This window comes from Camponotus vicinus, unplaced genomic scaffold (genome assembly GCF_025532165.1).
Source record: "Camponotus vicinus isolate PSW18456_S1 unplaced genomic scaffold, iyCamVici1.0 SCAF_8, whole genome shotgun sequence".
Classification (NCBI taxonomy): domain Eukaryota; kingdom Metazoa; phylum Arthropoda; class Insecta; order Hymenoptera; family Formicidae; genus Camponotus; species Camponotus vicinus.
In genome coordinates this window covers 15,615,584-15,635,732 of record NW_028141980.1, presented here as the reverse complement: position 1 = coordinate 15,635,732, position 20,149 = coordinate 15,615,584, and the positions used below count along the sequence as shown (strand labels likewise).

Here is a 20,149-nt window from a genome sequence, read left to right as displayed (position 1 = left end):
TTGGAGGATATCGATGACGAAATTTTCTATGATCTTTTTTTTTAGCATTTTTTTTAAATTTCTTTTCATCTTGAAAACTTCATCGCACAAACGTTTTATTGGCTCTTCCTTTTACTTATCCAAGCATTTTCTCATCTGTGTTTTAATTACGGTTTCAAAAAATATACAGCAAAAGCGTTTACTGGCTTTATAAGTATGTATAAAGTGAAGATGGATGAGAGAGACAAAGGTAATTATATTTTATAAAAAATCAGTCAATATATTTCCTACTAATTTTAAAAAGACATTTAAATTAAACTAAAATATTTAGAGAAATAACTTTGTAGTAAATGATGATACGAAGTTAAATATTAATTTATATAAGCCAATTTGATATATTATATAGATAAAAAACATGATTTTCTCGTAAACCAGAAAAAGTTGGATTAATATAATTTAATACTTAGCTTTTTCCAATCCAATAAAATTCTTATCTATTTTAATAATCTTATTCCAATGTAACACGCATAACTAATATCATTACGCCATCCTTTTTACGAGCTTCAAATCTCGATGCACGATACACATATGTATATATCTCGAATTAAAGGACGAAAAACATGCGAGAGTTAAATATACTGCAGTGTAACAATACTAGCGTTCAATCACACATAGAGGCGTAATAATTATGCGAAACTGTTTGATTTATTAGGGTCTCTCACCCTTCTAATAAAGCAGCCAATTTTCCTGTAGGAGAATCCTCGGAGAATCTCACCTCAGAATTAAATATTCCTCGAGAGTTAACGAGAATCGGAAGTGCAGTCATGAGTAATTTACGCGCGATGCGCACGATCGTAGGGGGTGAACGTGCGCAACGTGATGTATATGTAATACTGAAACACACAGTTCCGATGACGACGACGACGAGGCAGTGGTTGTGCGAGCTTTCTCGCGCGGCAAACAGACCCTATCTATTCATCGGGTCGGCTCCATTGTCGGGATTCTGGGCCGCGAGAGAGTCTACGGCAGCCGGGTGCCTGATGTCGCCCGCCTTGTTCCTCTTGCGGGCTAAATCGCACGTAGGCGTGTAAACGTTCCTTGTACCTGCACCGTATGTACCGCGATATCGTCGACCGACACACCACAGACGGCATTGAATCTCACCACATGTACCGGATATGTGTGTGTGTGCGTGTGTGACGCGGTGAAATATATAATAAAATAATATTTTTGCGCGCGCGTTCGTGCGATGATAAAGAAACGGGAATAATCCTCCAAGAAAAGATGATGTACTGCATTTCAGTCGACAGTTTAAGAGAGTTAAATATAGTCCGCTACGAAAGAAATAATAAGAGATATAAGAGATATATGAGGGAGAAGATGAATAAGAGATTTCTCCTGAGAGATATAAGCTTCGTTCGAGTGTATCAAGTTATAGGTCCTGAGTGCAAAGTCCAAGTGTGAAAAGCATATCCCCTAATACACGAAACGGCTACCATTGTTGGACGTCCGAGAGCTTCGACAGGGATTATACGCTCGACGAACTCGAACGGCAGTTTGTAACTTTGAAGTTGCTATCGCGAAGATGCATAAACCTCATTGCCCGTGAATGTTCTGGGGAACATCATGACGGTTCTCGCAGGATTGTATCGCGTCATTAACAAGACGATGCTGAGTATTATACTCGTCGGGTATAAATCTCTCTTTCACGAATATAATTAAATATAAACTATAACCTTTCCCACCCCCGCAGCGACTTCTCTATAATTGATTCATCGAAATACGCGATTAATTTTCGATAAATTATCAATAATTAAGTGAACACCGAGCAAATATTTTGGCAAAATGACAAGATACTTTCAACAAATGTTAATAAATGTCCTTGAGATTCCGAATCACGCTGACATCTCTCGTTTCTTCGCGCACAGAAAGATCGAATCGTTATACTTTGCACTCGTTATACACGCTAAACTTTATACGGATGAATACATAGAATTTTCTCTCTCTGCTCGGCGCTGCCTTCATTTGTACGTGGCGCGCGAAACACATCTCTCTCCACCCGTGAAGAGACAATGTGTCCGAGGTACCTTGAGAATCGCTTCCTCCCCACCGCCCCCTCCCACGCTACCCCTTTGTATCCTCCAGTGGTCTCCGCGCTCAGGTAACCGTGCATAACGCGCCTGCTGCTGTTGCTGCAGCTGCAGCCGCCTCCTCCTCGCGCCAGACAAGTAGTATAGCAATAGCGTGAGCGCTACAGCTCGGCCCGTCTGCTCCGCGTCCTTTTCCACTTCGGTCCGGTTTGTTTATTCAGCACGCTCAGACGGATCTCACATAAAATTGCGCGTCACGGTCTCCCTGGCTTTACCTTCCGGTTTGATGCATTCCTTTTGCAAAACAATGCGACGGGCGACACTTTTACACGACGCTTGAGACGCCCCCGCAAGACGCGATTTCCTCGTCGTTTCTTTTTTGCGATAAAGAATATGCGAAAAAGTAATAAATCAAAAATACGTTCGACATGTCTTTATTTTTAAAGACTTTGCAAGAGTTGCAAGTAGAGAGAAAAAGCAATGGGTATTTGTTATAGTTTTTTATGTTTAAATAATATTTATACAGTTATAAAAAGATAAAAAAAAGAGAAAGAGTCTTAGATAATTTTTTTAAGAGATTTATTTAATTTAAAAAGTTTAATTTAAAGAAAATTTTCGAAGATGTAACGAATAAAACAATTTTTTATTTATTTTTTTTTAAATTGAGTTCCGAAAAATCCAAAAAAAGATTATTACATGCAAGCAACAAATATTTTTCTTACGCTTTTAAAAATAGAATGCATATAAATATTACTTAGAAAGTTAAATTGTAAAAAATTTTGTTGTTTTGGCGTGCTTGTCGTTTCACCTTTACATCAAACTTCTATTTAACATTAAAAATTAAAATACTGTCCCCGATGATATCTTACGTTCATTTGTAACTGACGAGAAATCGTTTAAGGTTTAAGGAATTCGTCGCTAAAAGAAGGAATGCGATAATTTTCCGGAGAATAGCGGTAGGTTTTAAAAGTTTCTGTGCGCTTCCTAGTTAGGAACCTGCTGAATCGGCTTGTGGAACATTGCTTAAGTGATTCCATCGATCCTCTTAATTAATTCCGCAAGAAGAGTGAGTCGTATATCTGTGACACGAGTCTCCCGACCTTCTGGCACTGTATGGATCTCTCTATCTCTGTCTGTTTCTCTCTCTCTTTCTCTCTTTCTCTTTCATTCTCGAGACACAATGGTACGAAAGACGAAGCAACGGTGAGGACTATCGCTCTTCTCTCGCAGCGTCCGCGCGAAACTCGCTGGGACACAACGAAGAAGAGCTTACCTTCCTACTGTAATTGCTTCCATCTCGTCATTCTACCTCGTGCCCTGCTGGCCCGAGTCTCCTAATTGTCTCTGTTTTTCCTCTCTGCACCTTCGAGAGAGAATATTAAACGCGCTCGAAGAGATGTCGGCCTTTTTTTCTTCCGGCGCGCCTTATCGCGAACCGTCGAAATATTTTCGGTCCTTCTTACGATTTTTATCTTTATTTAATCTATGTAACCGGTGCCGTGAATTTCTTCAACTATTGCATATTTTGTCAATCTAAAGTGTTACAAGTTGTTTATCGTAATATACTTCTTCTGTCTCTCTTGTTTTTCTCTAGTGTGAGTGTATATTTCTTTTTTTTTTTTTAATATTTTTAGTCTTTATTTTTTGCATATTTAGGTCTTTTGTATTATTATCTGCTTATCATTTTATTAATTTGCATCATATTATTTGTATATCATAATGCGTTTTTTGAAGAGTTTTCAATATAAATCGTGCTATACCATTGATCCATCTCGAGACGAAATAAGAGTTTTTAAAATTCCAGAAATAAAAATTGACAGAAATTATATTTATAATTACTTAAACATTTTTTTCAATTAATTTACGATTATTTTTTTACAAAAAAAATTAAATTAAATTAATTAAAATAAATTATTTTTATTTCTTTCTACAACTAAATCTTTATTTCGTGAACGTATAAACTTTTATATGCAAAAGGCCAGAATAAAAATATGTGTAATATAAGAGAGAATGAGAAATATATATTCTAAAATATTCCATATATTTTATATATTCTATATATATTCTAAAATACATAAAAAGCATATTAAAATAATTCAATTTACGTAGAGAGATTGGATGGCATTGTTTAGTCGCGCAGATGCAACCAAATAATGACATTACATTCAACAAAATGTGTAAATGCAAATGCAAATCTAATGCACATTGATAGAAAGCTCGTGTAATTATCGTAGAACGGGAATTGTAGAGTATTACGAGTTTGTGTATGTAAACGTATTCTCGCGTTAAATTATTCTTAAGATCAAATGCGATCCTACCTGCAGTTTCCTCTTACCTTTATTCGAATTATACGCATAAATATATTCTTATTATTAAAACATCGCGTTCCGTCGTTTCTTTGATTTACGGGCAATATCGTTTCTATCAACCGGCGAGCAATTTTCTTATTAAATTAGCATAATGTTTTTTACGCCGCCTTTGTACAATAAATTCACCGATCTCTCTCTCCTTTTCTCTCTCGCTTTTTAAAGTTTCATTCTTTGGTGCAATACTCACGCGCGTATTCGCGGAATTAAAAACCGCGTCTCTTCATTTCGATTTTCTACCACTCCTCGGCGTTTTCCCCGGGGGTTGAGAATTATTTTCGGTAACACATGGTGTGTGTAGCTTTTCATTCGTTATTAAAAAAGTGATGCATTTATTAAAAACACGTTTTGCCAAGAAAAAGAGAAGAGAGACATATCTAATATATAAACAAACTTAAATAATGTAAATCACATACAAATCATGCGTCGCTGTAAAAAGTTTTCTTCCGTTATAGAAGGAAGAGATCTCTTTAAACATGCGTTTTTGAAAAGCACAAAAAGAAAATACCGGAAACTTTCTATCATGTGATATGTATTTAAATTGTTAATTAAATTCGCAGAAGGAGAGAGAGAAAGAGATGTTCTGATATATTCAAATGATCCTACTTCTCTCCTATAAAAGGATTACCTCCAAAAGGCGAAATTACCGTTCGCATTTTCGATTCGTCGCTTCGAAAGAGATTTCGAATGGATAATAAAAAAAAAAAAAAAAAAAAAGGAAAGAGAAGTAAAGACCGGAGCTATATACGCGTCCGGATATCGGCGACCAATGGGTCGTATAGAAATTAATCCCCCCTTCCCCTCCTCTCTCTCCTTCGCAGTTACAACGAGAGAAAGAGGTCCGATTGTGGGTAACAGATTGCGGTAAACTTTATAAGCCTAGAGTTACTCTCGAAAGTGCACTCGGTACGCTAGAGTGCAATAACATTTACCACAAACTTTTACTACAGCTCAAATGTTCCTGCCCTACTCTCTTCTTCCTCTCCCCCGCCACCTGAGCCGCGTATTCACCGACGAACGGCACTACGTTCTAACAATTGCCGTTGCAGCTACAATGGCACGCTTTACTGCCGCGCGGCGGTGTAACTTGATACAATAATGCGCGTTCCGCGTCGTTTGCCCGGAAAGAGTTGACTTATATACGGGAGGTCCACGGCCTCTGACACCTCCCCCGTTCTGGATCGATAAACATATCGTCTCGAAAGATGAGCTGCATCTTTTTATTTGATGGAATGGCACATGATTCGCGGCGCGATACGTATGTGAATTTACATGAGAGATTGCGATTAAAAAATAGCGGTTAAAAAATCCCCGAAAAAAAATGCGATTAAAAAATCCCCGAAAAAAAATGCGGTTAAAAAATTCCCGAATATTCCTTGTTGTTATGGAAATTCCGAAGTAACGAGAAATAATGAAATAACTTATTTGCAAATTCTGAATAGAAATGTAAATCGTGTATCTCATGTGTACATATTGCGATAAAAACAATAAAGTGATTTTGTTTTCTTACAAAATTAATCATTTTGTTTCGATCCCATTTGAATCCTATTTCGTTCCTGGACGAGAAATGTGTAGTGAAATAGAATTTGGTAAAAATCAAATTTTTGTATACATACATATATAGAAAGAATCAGTTTAATTTTAAATTAATTCTTAATTAATTATAAACAAACATATTGTCATGTATATTAAAATTTTTCTATTTCTTTTTTGAAAAGAGGAAAAACTGATATTACTCATTCAAAGATTTTTATGAAACGTACATACATCTCAAGGATACATGTTAGTTCCGATTTTATTTTATGGAATGGGCATGTTTTACAGCGCAATACATATATGAATTTATATACATACATATATGTTTTGCGATAAAAAAATATTTCCCCGAATATTTTGTTGTCACAATGAAAATTCAAAAATAACGAAATAAATAAAATAACTGATTTGCAAATTCTAAATAGAAATATGTACCCTACGTACATATACACATCATAGTACCCTACATATTGCGATAAAAACAATGAAATATTTTTTTTTTTATAAATTTAACCGTTGCTTTGATTTGAGTTGTTTTTAATTGTAAATGATATATATATATATATATATATATATATATAGTAGAATAAAATTTGGTAAAAATTTGATACAATTTTTATGCATGTATATATATATATATATATTTTTTTTTTAAATTAATTCATAATTAATTATAAATGAAAATATTGTTACGTATATTAATATCACGTATGTTAATATTCTTCACAAATTTTTCTGGTTTTTTTTAAAAAGAGGAAACACCGATATTACTGTGCCTCGTTCAAAGGTTTTTATGAAAACTGTACGCATCTCAAGGATACATATTAGCTCCGATTTTATTTTATGAAATAGCCGTACTTCACAGCGCAATACGTGCGTGAATTTATATGATTTGCGGTAAAGAAATATTTCCCCGAATATTTTGTTGTCACAATGAAAATTCCGAAATAACGAAAAATAATAGAATAACTTATTGCAAATTCTGAATAGAAAAATGTATCACACATTGCGATGAAAATATTTTTTTTCAATAAAATTATAACTAAATTAAAAAATTGCAATTTCAATAAAATTTTTTTATCAATATTTAGAAAAACATCTTTTTTTTGTCTTTTATGTTTTTAATTTAATTGAATTTATAATTATTGTTAATTTATAATTATTGAATTTACAATTAATGTTCGCCATTTGCAACAAGAGAAAGCAGAGAAAACATACTGAGGAAAGGCACTTTTCAGAAATTATTTATTCCGAGGGCATTCAAGTTTTATGTAGAAAGTTTCTACCATATCGCTCATATAAATTGCATTCATAAACAAGCAAGATTTATGTTGGAAACCTCTCGAGATATCAAAGGACGAAATACAATTTTAGAATCAATGTTTGAAATTGTTTCAGGCGTATTTTATTGAACGCGTGCTCGAAATGAGAGAAAAAAATTAACGAATATATCCATGGAATAATTTACTCGCCAACTGTCATGCACCTGCTGCGCGCATATTTGCTGCTCGATGGAGATGCCAATCCGTATTCGCTTCAAAATTCCACAAAGAAGATTCACTCGTACATACACTCGGGTAGATCGCGCTTGATTACGGTAATGGGCACAAATTTACACGATGTGCGATTTAATATTTAACACTTTTGAAACGTATCGACTTTTTTACATACACGTATTTCACTTTTAACGCGTAAAATTCGCCGATGACTTCCCGATTTTAAGCGATCAGGTTAGGTTAGATTCATAGTTTCATTTTCGCGACGCACTGCCAATGATTTCCGAATCATCGAGGCACTTTACTCGACACACTTAATGCTCGTGACGCGACTATTACGGCTCGATAATCATTAATTCCCGCTATCATGTTAGCGGGAAGAGGAATATTACGCGAACGCTCGGTATTTCCGCTCAATGTCGATTGAAACAACGCAGGAATGTTGTTTATCTATCGGCTCGATGCGAAGATAGCCGCATACTTCCCTCCAAGGTCGCGCGTTCCGCGGACGCTAGTCTTACTAGAGGACGAGTGGTGGGGGGAAGAGGGGCGCGAGCCACGTCACACACAGACACAATCGTGCGTACCGTGACAGACGACCTTGTCAAGCGCGTGAATTAACTACTAATTTCGAGCGTCGAGTGGAAATATCGGGCGAGAATCGTGATTATTGAGATCGAGTACCTCGCGAGTGATAATTATCCGTGCTTAATACGTGCGTGAATCGCGGTTAACGACGCCTTGACAAGTGGTTAGGTCATCGACGTGAACGTCGTTAAAGTCGCGCGTTTTCGGCCGCCATTACGCGTAAGTGAATTTCGTCGTATTTGAAATAACGCGAGTGTTGATAATTGACTCTGATACAGTTACGTGTGGATCATCGATCATCGCAATTATCCAAGCATCGGACGCAGATTCGTGAACGAGTATCAATGATACATCCGATGGCGCGAAGGAAACAGCAATTGTACAACGATTGGTGAGTCTGTGATTGTTATCATAATTAATTATAGTTCATATATAATCTAAATGCAGTGTGCAAATTGAATATGTAACGATAAATCTTTGCATGTATTATTGAAAAATATTTATATATATTATCAATATGAGAAAATAATTATTCTAAAATAATACGTCGAGAGGATTTTTCACATATATTTTTCGGCGTTTTTCACATCAAATTATTTACACGATAATAATTATAGCATAGAAATAACTTTCGTATTTCGCATTAAATTTTAAGATTGCAAAAAAAAATGGACAGAAATTATTTTTGCGTCTCATAAAGTGTAGATTAAAATGATTAACTTTTACGTGTAGCAAAAAAAAGTTTATAAACTGTATACTGCCATTACCACGTTATACCCTTTACTCTTTAATACTTTTCTAAACAAAAGCATTGTGGTTTATTTCCCGCTACATCACTCGTTAACGTATAATTTTTTACTTGGTCGCAAAAGGATTAATTTGTAAATAACATCTCTCATGCGATTTAATAACTTCCCTCACGCAAGCTGCACGGAACTTTTATGAGAATAACAGAAAATAAGTACAAAAAATGAGGGAATTAAAAATTTCATTAAACCTATATATTAACATCGTGTCATAAAAACGCACTTTTTGCCTTGGGACTTGCATCCCTTTAAAAGTTAACGAATTCTTTAATATACCACTTGTATCTACAGATAATAAAATTAACGAATTACGCGAATTATTAATAGCAAAAATTTTTTGCAAAAAATATATTTCTTTCGGCGAAAATTTTTTCAATTAATTAAAAAGATTTCTCTTTTTTTTCTAAATTGTCTCTTGCCTCGAGATTCATTAAACACGTTATTCTCGAGTACAAGAGAGCGTCGGGTCTTTAGAAAACCGTCAAAAAATTTCATTACGAGGAATTTCATTTATGGCCATCTGTCGACCTGTAGCAGTTAGGTACAGTTACCGTATAGAATCATCGTGCGCGGAAACGATTCTGCCGGCGGGCTGCCATCAGCAGAGTTATATGAAACCCTGACATGGCGGGCGGGGTTGTAATTGTCGCCCTTTGTCCGTCATACGAGCTTGCGGAACCGCTCGGCGGTGAACCGCAAGCTTTACCGACCCTGCTGGAACCACTGAGCTGTGCTGGCATTATCACATCAGGTGCTTAATCCTTGGTTTATCACCTGCAATGCCGATTCCCGCCGACTTGCGTGTGCGCGAAGAGAAGGAGGTCTCCCCCGTCGCGAATTTATTGCTGACGCATCGTATACCGGGAATGGAATGAAACTCCAAGGAAATGTTGATAACAAAGCGTAGCGATTCCGTTTTATGCCTTCAACGCCATTTATTTCTTCCTTCCTCGCCGTTTATGCCATATGCAGAGTGTCGCGAAATTATTAGCTTCCTTCACATTCCCTTGACATCCTCGTGATTGTTATAGAAAATTGGTTTCTTTTTTCTGTCCAAGGATGTAATTCTATTTAAGTCAAAATTTTATCAGAGTCCAATTTTGTAATTCGTGACGGAAGTCACAAACTAGCTGGCTGCTTTTTGATCTACCCGGTATCAGCTAAGCGATAAAATGGCTCGTAAATACTCAAGTTACACGTAATAAATTTCAACTTTCTCTCACGGCATTTCTCCCATAGGTAACACTTATTATTTTAGTCGGCGGCAAGATGCGGAAAATAAAGAGAGGTATCGATAAACTTGGCTAAAGTGCGTCGCGCGCCCCGTGGAATAACATAAATATCGCGGCAAAAGGTGCCGCCCAAATATTGCGAGCATTATGAAAAGCCATAAACCACTGCCCTAAGGGCAGCCGCCGTGTACAGGATCGATATTCTCGTCGCAGCAGCGACTGCGGATCGTCCGTCCGCCGCAGACGCCCGTGCTATACATATCGCGAAATATACCCAGTATACTGCATCGTTACGCGAGAGATAGGGTGGTCATAAAAGACGCAACGTCAACGAAGCGATCGCTCGTATACTACTCCGTAAACGGACATTGCTTGTTTCGCGCGCGCGCGCGAGAAAGGGGTTTGAAACTCGTCGTTTCCGCAACGATTACGAGAAACGTTTTGAATACCGTTGCCTTCGAGATAAAGCGAGCAATCGTTGCCATGAAATTGCGAAGAGAGGCGTCGGTTTTATGCATATGTCGGCTACGAACAGAATGTGCCTGCCCCGTTTCATAGGATGATGCTTTCGCTAGAATTAAATACGCTAAGTTTGGCGGCTTTTGTATAAAAAAGAGAAGGCAAGTTATTATATTAAAATTGAAAATTTCTTTCAAGACAACACTATTTATGTGTGCATTATAATGTAGAAATTATTATGAAAAATTCTATTATTTTTAATGTAGAAATTATTATGAAAGATTCTATTATTTTTAATGAATAAAATTTTGAAGCAATTTTAATTTAAAATTCGTGCCCTCGCTCTTTTTTTCCAATGAAAGCTGACCAGTTAAAAATTGTTTCGCTTTCTTAATTATAAGTTTCATTTTTGTTTCCTTCTTAACTTTTCATGCAAACTGTAGGTAAAACTCGGAACGTAAAAAAAAGAAAAAGCAAAAATATGAAATAATTTCTTGGTAGTCTGCTCGAATAATCGATTTTCATCGTGCAGTTTTTTACATTATGAGCAATTCGCTTCGAATAAACAACGCGATATTTGCATCACATATAGATGTTATATTTTAATGCTCTGAAAATTGGAAAAGCAGCTTGCGTTTGAATTTCGTTTCGTTGCTCTCGATGGGTAAAAAAAGGAAAAGAGCTAGAAATAATTTGACGTGGGTATATGTTGAAAGAGATATATAAAGGAAACCCCCTGCCCCGCTAGACTTCTTCCCACATTCTTCGAATGTAAAAACACCGAGTCGATACTTTATTCAATGGAATTTTCGTGTCGTATAAATATCGAAATATCGTTTTTTTTTCACGGGACGAATAAGCACAAGATTTTATTTTTTGGTATCGTCGAATAATTTTTTCATTCGGAAAAAGCAGTGCATTATTGATTCATCCTCTTTATTATGAATAATGGATCGATTTGCGACCAATAGCAGTACTCGAAATACTTTCTCAAACATAGCTTTGCTTCGAAAAAGATCGTAGATTTTTTTTAGTTTATATAGAACGATTCAGGACATACAGATATACGATGAATCTTGCATTTTTGCATATCGTGACAAGCGAGACTACGATAACGTCAGATGAAAATCCGAAAGGCTTTTATCTGAATGCTTTGCATAAGATATCGACAGGTGTGTATACGTCCCAATTCCCTCACGAAAGTCAGCATTCAACGGTTAGCAATCTTTGCCAATCAATTTCGAAAACGTATTGTTTCTAGATTAATAGGATCGATGAAACCTGTTATTTTTCCAGCGATTCTCGACATTTGGTATATCTTATTATCATTCTATTTTATAATTTTGATTCTATGACAAACAATCCCATTAATCGTGATGCATTTGCGACTAACCTGAATATCGATATCTTTGAATGCGTTATATTTTATATTAGAAATATTTTAAAATTAATTAGATAATTAAACTTAACTAAGGGAGAGAGAGATAAAAAATGTTAATATTCGTGAATAATATAAGCGAGACCTCTTTACTCTATCGTAAAAATTTTTACATATATTTTTAATGAGCGAGCAAGGAAAATATTGGTAGTCTACTCACTTGTTTCCGCAATTCTGGTATCATGAGCGACTAGAAGTTGGGCTGCGAGTGAAGCCCGATGACCGGAAGTACTCTCAGCCACGCATTCGTATCTGCCACTGTCCTCAGGCTTCGCGGAGGATATCACGACTTTCGATCTCCGCCTGTAAATCAAAAAGTTTGTCTATTTAAACAAAAAATCGTCGTAGTATTTTATGCTAAATTTGCCCACCACTATAGTCATTCGATAACATAATAAAATCTAAGATAAATTTAATTGATAATGTATATTATAGTAAGCTAAAATAACCATCTCTCTTTTCTCTTTCTTTCTCTCCGTATTTCGACTTTCATTTCGACTTATCCTATCAATAATGTTACAGGGGAAAAAGAATTTAAAAACTTAAAGGGATTAAAAATTATTACATTTGAAATGATAGAGAGAGAAGTCGAAAGGACGACGCATCCCATTCGATTATTCAATTGCGCATATATACGAATCGATCTCCGCCTGTAAATTAAAAAGTCCGTCTATTTTAACAAAAAATCGTCGTAGTATTTTATGCTAAATTTGCCCACCACTATAGTCATTCGATAACATAATAAAATCTAAGATAAATTTAATTGATAATGTATATTGTAGTAAGCTAAAATAACCATCTCTCTTTTCTCTTTCTTTCTCTCCGTATTTCGACTTTTATTTCGACTTATCCTATCAATAATGTTACGGGAGAAAAAGAATTTAAAAACTTAAAGGGAAAATTGAAAATTATTACATTTGAAATGATAGAGAGAGAAGTTGAAAGGATGGCGCATCCCATTCGATTATTCAATTGCGCATATATACGAATCATCGTATTTGGCCGGATTTGATTGTCAGTCGTAACAAAATCCGGACTTTAATTATCGTGTTCACAAATCTGTGCACGCACGTTCATCAATCGACTTAACCGTTTTTCATTTCGTCAATCGTCGCTCGGTGCACGACGGTCCCGGAATTAACCGTCGCGGGCGGTTCGCATTACAGCGAATTTATCGACGCGTCGATAACGGAATTAAATAGTCGATTTGCCAATGCAAGGAGAGAGAAAGAGAGAGCGGAGCTGTTGACGTGTGCCGCGGTAATGGTTCAATAAGCTCGGTTGGCGAACTGCAAATCGGGAATTCGGTTCGTTATTAGCCGCGATGAGAGTTTTCGGTGCCCCCGACCGGCACTCGCTATTACGAACGAAAGGGTGGGTGTGATTTTAACCATCGAAAATTTTCCGCCCCATATTACCTTCCCGTCAGTCGCAAAATCTCTCATTCTCTTTCTCTCTTTCTTCTTACAGTTATTACCGCGCGTTACAAGATTTCACGAATTACAAGACTCGAGGGGTAAAACCGCTGAGGGCATTGTGGTGTACAGATTTGAGGCATTACTGGGCATTGTTTGGGCATTACTTGGGCATTATTAGGTTTTATTGAAGTATTAATGCGTATTATGGACGTTATTAAAGTATTATCAAGTCTTTTCTTCCAAATAATAATTTTAAATTTATTAAAATTTAAATTATTAAATTTTAAAAATTTAGCAGTAATGCCCAGGAATTGGGCATTAGTAGGCATTAGTGTACACAATTTTGATCAGCGGTTTACCCCTCGACAAGACTCCATGTGATATTGCGCTTACGTTACTCTAAGCTGTTCCTAAGTTGTATTTCAATTACTGGGTTGATTGCTCGTGCTGAAAACTCCGTCATTACGCAACTGGGGGATTATACGAAGAAAGAGAGAAAGAAAGAGGGAGAGGTACACTGAAAAAAAAATTCTGGGTAAATCTATGAGATGCATTTAGTAATGCATTTTTTGAAATATTTAGTTTTTATTATCATCAAGTATGATAATAATAACAAAATATTTAGTAATAGTTATAAACATTTTCCAAAAATGGTTATAAATATTTTACGTTTAATTGAGTTCACTAAATATTAAAAATAATTAAATAATTTCGTCTTAATCACCTATACGTTTAGTTGAAACTATTTCACCACAGCGGTGGGTAACATTTATCAAGTTTGGATTATTATAACCAAGCCTTTTTTTCAGTGTAGAGAGAATTTGTAGGTAGCACACTAATGAAATTAAACGTAGTCGCATGATCGCAATGTAATTTTCGAATGTGAAAGAGGAGAATTAATCCGCAAGCGGTACAGAAGGCTCCGAAAGATATTCTCGGTAAACCAATAATTGTTATGTAGTATACGTCGTTTAGAGCGGGAATTCATGAACGATGGAAATCACTTTGATAAAATAAAGCCTTTGCACATTCTGTGTAGGGACATTTCTCATAATTAACTTTATTAGAGAGAAGGAAGTTTTTGCGACAGAAAAATATTATGCTGCTAAATGAGTGAGAGATGTATATATTACAATATATAAGTTTAAAATTTTTTAAAAGAAAGATGCGATAAAATATAATTTAATTTTCAAAATGTTTAGTGATAAATAAATAACAATAAATAGAAAAAAACATATTGAGTCAATTTTGTAGACTCAAGGTTTCTAATTCCAAAATCGAGTAACAAGTTGCAATCTTGGATTTAATTTTATTACCTTTAAAAATGGACTGAGGCCCGGTTGCACCAACGTTATTTTAGCTTTAAGCGAGACTTAAAGATATGTCTATCTTTTTCTTTCTAAATAAATAAAGACAGACATATATTTAAGTTTCGCTTAAAGCTAAAATAATGTTGGTGCAACCGGGCCTGAATAGATTAGTGTCATGAAACATCTTTTTAAAAGCAATTTTTCTCACAGATTCATTAGCATCTTTATAATTGCAACTGTGTTAATGTATCAGTTAACTAGGATTATAGGGAACATAGGCACTTGACACTCTTTTAAATTTATTCATTTTTTCCTTTTGCCAACATGTTTTCGTATAGTTTTATCTATTCGTAAATCGTCAAATGGCGTGTTAACTTATTTCACGGTTAGATCGAGTTTATCGGCGTCGAATAATGGAATTAGACGGTCGATTTGTCGAGGAGACAGAAGAAAGAGAGAAAGGGGACGGGGGAGGGGGAAGCGGAAGTCGCGGAGTCGCGCAATATCGCCACGTCTGGATAACTTTGGACCATCGTGGAAGAGAGGCGGGGGATTAACTTATTATTATCTTCGCCGGGAATTTCGAAATCCGAATCGGCCTGCTCAAAGAGATTCCATAAAGTTCGGAAAAGGCCAAGAAGTTCTTACCCGTTCTCCGGGGAAAATCAGGAACTCGAATATCCACGCGGTGCAACTTTATGCCATAGTGGAGAACGACTTGAAATTTCTGGACTCTTTTTATTCGGGACAAACTCGACTTTTTCCGTGCGATCTTCGCGTCCACCAAAGTTCCATATTTTCGGGAATGTGCGAGAGGGACAAATTTAATAAGTTCAAGTGCGCAATGTATAACATTAAAACTCAATCGACGAGGCCAACTAAAGTACTTTAAATCGGAATCAATCGCATAGATGATTCACGCTTCGTTTTTTTTTTAAATTCACTCAATATCTTTCGATACCAGAGATTGAAAACTAAAATAATATCAATCAATTTAATTTTAATTTCATTTCAATTTAATTTCATTTAAATTTTGATATTATATTAGCATAGAAAAATATATAGATTCCATTTATCACGGGAATAAATGTAAAACTTGCTCTTAAATTTTGAACTTACTGAAATTATATATTCTATTTTTCACATATTTTTATAAAGGTGTAAAAACTTTTGCGTGGGTGCTATGACATTTTTAATTGACATATTTTCACCAAATTTTGCTAAAAAATAAAACACTTGCAAAAATAAAAAAAAAACACTCACTTGTTAATCTAAAATTGCGATCCACAAAAAGTTAATTCTTCTGATATATGTGTGTCGATATAAAATTTTATTCCATTTTAAATTTCATACAATTGATTAGATTACAAGCAGGATTAAAATAGGCTGTAAAAAACGTAGTTTTTCAATTTAGGTCAGTCTGTTCGCGATCTCTCTTTGATTTTGAAAAATATAAAAATCGAGGTCAATTTCACATTTAAAATTTCATCGTCATTAATTTTTTGCGGATCACTATCTCTGATTAAATTTCAGAATATTAAAAAATAATAAATCAGAATATTTTATAAAATTGAAAAATATGAAAAGATAAATAATATTATAATGAAATATTTATATAACGCATTTTTAATATTGTAATAAAATATTAAAAATTTTAATAGATTTCCTACGCTCTATACTATATGTTTAGTTATATCTGTGTATATTTAGCATTTTATTTGAATGCAAATTATCGAAATTATTTCGCAAGTCTCGAAAATTCGGAGAAATCGTATATTTCAGAACAATATAATATAATCAATGGGATTCTCTTCATTTTTAGCTATCAAAATGTGAAAGAATATTGCCTATTTCAAGAAAAAAAAAGCATTTCTCTTTAAAAATACAACAATACACAGTAAAAGGCGTGTCATGACGTTAGAAATTTCTCTCTGCTAACAGATTTCATTTCATTTATATATCTTCATATTCCTCTTGTTGGACCTGGGAAAAGATTCCCGACTACCATTTTATCTTCCGTTGCTCGACATATCAATGTCAAAGGTCGTAGAAAAGGAAGCTCCGCGGAATATATTGCGCGTTATAATTAAATGTGTGCATATTTTAACTGTCTTTACTGGACCTTTACCGGCTAACAATTTTCTCGCTGGTCGAAATGTATCGCAAGCTCGGTCGCAAGTGAATAGATTTGTCATATAATAAAAAAGTCTTATATTTTGATTGTGCTCTTTGCGAAAATTTTTGATATCGATTATATGACATTTGCTGAAAATTTTCTACTAAATATTATTAGATATTATACTAAATATTATTATAAACATTGCAAAACGTTGCAAATGTAAAAGAAACAGAAAAATAGTATAATGAAATAAAAGTAAAGATAAAAATAAACAATTTTAATTCGTTTTCTTAGAAAAGTCAAAGCAATAATTCCAAGGCCAATTCAAGCTGTTAGACACAACTGTTCCTTGGCAAGTACTTTTATATCAGCTTTATAGCTCATCGCATTTCTTGACATCATTAATATAGATTTAATATAGTATCTATATAATAACAAAAATGCGATTAATTATCCATATTAAAAAGAAGCATGAAAAATATGAAACCATGACAAATATTACAATACTTGCATCATTTGATGTATTTTTTGAAGCATTTTAAATTTACATATTTATCAATGAGTTTTGCCTTCTATATTTCACTTGGTGTTTAATAATAATATATTAGAATGATTCAATTTTCGAGAAATGAATAGAATTAAATAAAGCTACGTAAAAACGAGAAAAAGATCATTTGCGAAAATAAGTTTCGTGTGAGAGAGAGAGAAATTCGCGAATATGACAGTAAGAACACATAACATAAAATACTTTATGGGATTAATTCGCAGTGACGACCGTCAAGCGTGAATTTTATGTAGATTCGATCAATGGCGGACGGATTACACGACCCTTTTTTCTGTTGAACGCAATGAAATCCGCTTGCAGCGCGGCTATAAATTACGCGGAAAATCGCGAATGGTCAGCGTAGCATTATGCGAGTGGCGTTTAAACAGTCTCTGACCGCGATCTTCACAAAGAGATGCCGGCGCGAGATTAATTGCGGCGTAAACGCGCGAATGGAGAGGACGAAGCACGCTTGAATTGTGCTGAATCTTTGTTTGGCGGATGCAGCAACGGTTGCAATTTGTAAAATGAGCCTGTCGCCGGATGCATACACGCGACCGTGCAAATATTGTAACGGATAATTGGCGCGACGGCGACTTTGCGGACGCGCTTATCTCCTATCGCAACATTAAAACGTTGATTATTCCGCGGGACACGCGGCGCCTGTCATTTCGAATTGCTTTTCCGGCAATTAATGTATCATTCGCCGAAATGCAGTCGATGCGCACCGATCCTTTTACTCATCCTTCGCCGCGTTTGCGTAATTCAAGCAGGTCAAAAACGATTTAATAATCGCGGTTTAATGAAGCGTTATTTTTATATTCATCGGACAATACATATCGTGTTCCAATAATATTCGGATTTTACTTCGGATTGTTGTTTGACATTTTCGCCTCACGCAGCTACGTAATAAATGTGTGGCTCTTGAAATATAGAATTTATATTTAATAACACATACATTATGTATATTCCATGTGTGTGCAAAGCTCGTCATCTAAAATTACAACTGAAAAAATGAGTAATATAAATTATGGAAGATAAAGAATTTCATGAATCCACAAAAATTTTACATTATCATCAAATTATATCTGACGTTGCTGGAAATAGTCTTATAATATGTACAGCTAAAAGGCTTAATTAATGTTAGATATTTCCCAACAGTTTCTGATAATTGGTTTCCAACGGGGAATCTGTCGATATTCATGTTCAGAGTATAAATTCGACGAGCATCTCGTAAACGCCTGTGCTCATCCCCTTTAAGCAATTTCACATGCATGTGTTTACGAGATACACACGTCCGCGAGTAAGAGAGGTAGCGTGAAACAAGTGGATGCACAACGAGGACAGCATACGGCTATGAGAGAACGACCAAAAAGAAACAGTAGAAAGAGGTGGAAAGAGAGGGCGAGTTATCGTGCGACTGACAGAAAAAAGAGAGCGAAAGGAGGGAGGGTGAAGAGAGAAAGAGCGAAGTTTCTAATTCGGTGTCGCGGTAAAAATCGACACTCCGTCTAGACTACCGGTACTCTCCGCTCAGTCGTGTTGTATATATCGTTGGGTTGAAGGGGAGAAGAGAGCATCCGAAAAAGAAGAGAGGGAGGAGAGGGAGGGAATAACGCAACGAGGCGAATGCGCGGAAAAGAAGAACCAAGGGGGCGACCGAGAGAGGATTAGATTTCTATTTATATCGTACACACTTCGTTCATAGCTCTCGCCCCGTCGCTCTTAACGCTCTTCTTTCATCTCGTTACGTCTCTGCGGCTAGTTACCGCGTCTCGCCCCGCCTCGTCCTTCCCTTCCCGCCTTTCTTTGACAGCGCGATGCGAAGTCGATCCATCTTCTAACGATGCGCTAGGCAGATGGCCAAAGTATTCCCTCTGCTACGTCCGTGGGTATCACAAATCGGAGCGAATTCGGAGTCTCGCGCTCGAATTGGATTCCGTAGTTACTCGAATCGTGCGAGAGTTACGGAGAGAGAGAAAGAGAGAGGACCGGCTTATTCGCATGGGGTTGAGGCTGCGGTCGAAGCTCCCGCCGTTATGACGAGGCCCGAGATCTCTCGTGGTTTTCAATGAAATACCACGAGAGCGATCCCGTCCCATCTCGCAACCGTACTCTACACGTGTAGCCGACTTGTTTAAATCTCTTCGGGCTATTCCGAGGCTGCTGCGTTTTCCCGTTGAAGCGTCGGAAAAGGATTGCTCGAGCGTCTGCTATATCATCTCTTTCTTTCTCTCTCTCTATCTCTGAGAAAAACAGAGACACACGATGAATCACGAGTGTAAAGAGTTCAATTCTATGCACACTTACTTGCGTCAACATTCTTCATTACTTTTATAAAGAATAGAAAGAGAGAGAGAGAGAGAGAGAGAGAGAGAGAGAGAGAGGTGGAGGGGAAAGAGAGAGCTATTCCTTTTTAAATTATCTACGAGAAACACAAATTAATCTGAATTGAGATACCGATTGACCGAATTATTTTACATCTAATATCTAACTATATTTTCAATTTCAGAAAAAAATTTCATTTTTTTCCCTAGAAAAATATCGTGTTTTTTTTTATTGTCATTTATCAAATTATTATTCAAACGTATGAAAATCTAACTATTGCCAAAAAAGTTTAGGAAATATATCGAAAATGTAAAAACAGATTTTCAAGTGATATTAGTTTCGCATAAAATTGTAATTTAATAATTTTAACAGTGGTGATTCGAGAACGTTTGATATTTTGTCCATACTGATTGTATATAACGCGGTAATTAAATCTCAAT

General features: G+C 35.8%; 1 protein-coding gene and 1 long non-coding RNA gene across 4 annotated transcripts in view; one reads left to right on the top strand and one right to left on the bottom strand.

Moving 5' to 3' along the window:
• The window catches only part of Vn (membrane-bound neuregulin protein vein), a 325,672-nt gene that overhangs the window by 84,971 nt on the left and 220,552 nt on the right, over positions 1-20,149 (bottom strand). For both annotated transcript variants that reach the window (XM_083107515.1, XM_083107514.1), the window contains exon 5: positions 12,151-12,293. In XM_083107515.1, the coding sequence (XP_082963641.1) occupies positions 12,151-12,293 (143 nt within the window). The remainder of the gene's footprint in view (positions 1-12,150; positions 12,294-20,149) is intronic.
• Positions 8,073-20,149, top strand: part of LOC145976441 (uncharacterized) — a 135,109-nt gene continuing 123,032 nt past the window's right edge. For both annotated transcript variants that reach the window (XR_014440236.1, XR_014440235.1), the window contains exon 1: positions 8,073-8,446. This is a non-coding gene — a long non-coding RNA (uncharacterized LOC145976441). The remainder of the gene's footprint in view (positions 8,447-20,149) is intronic.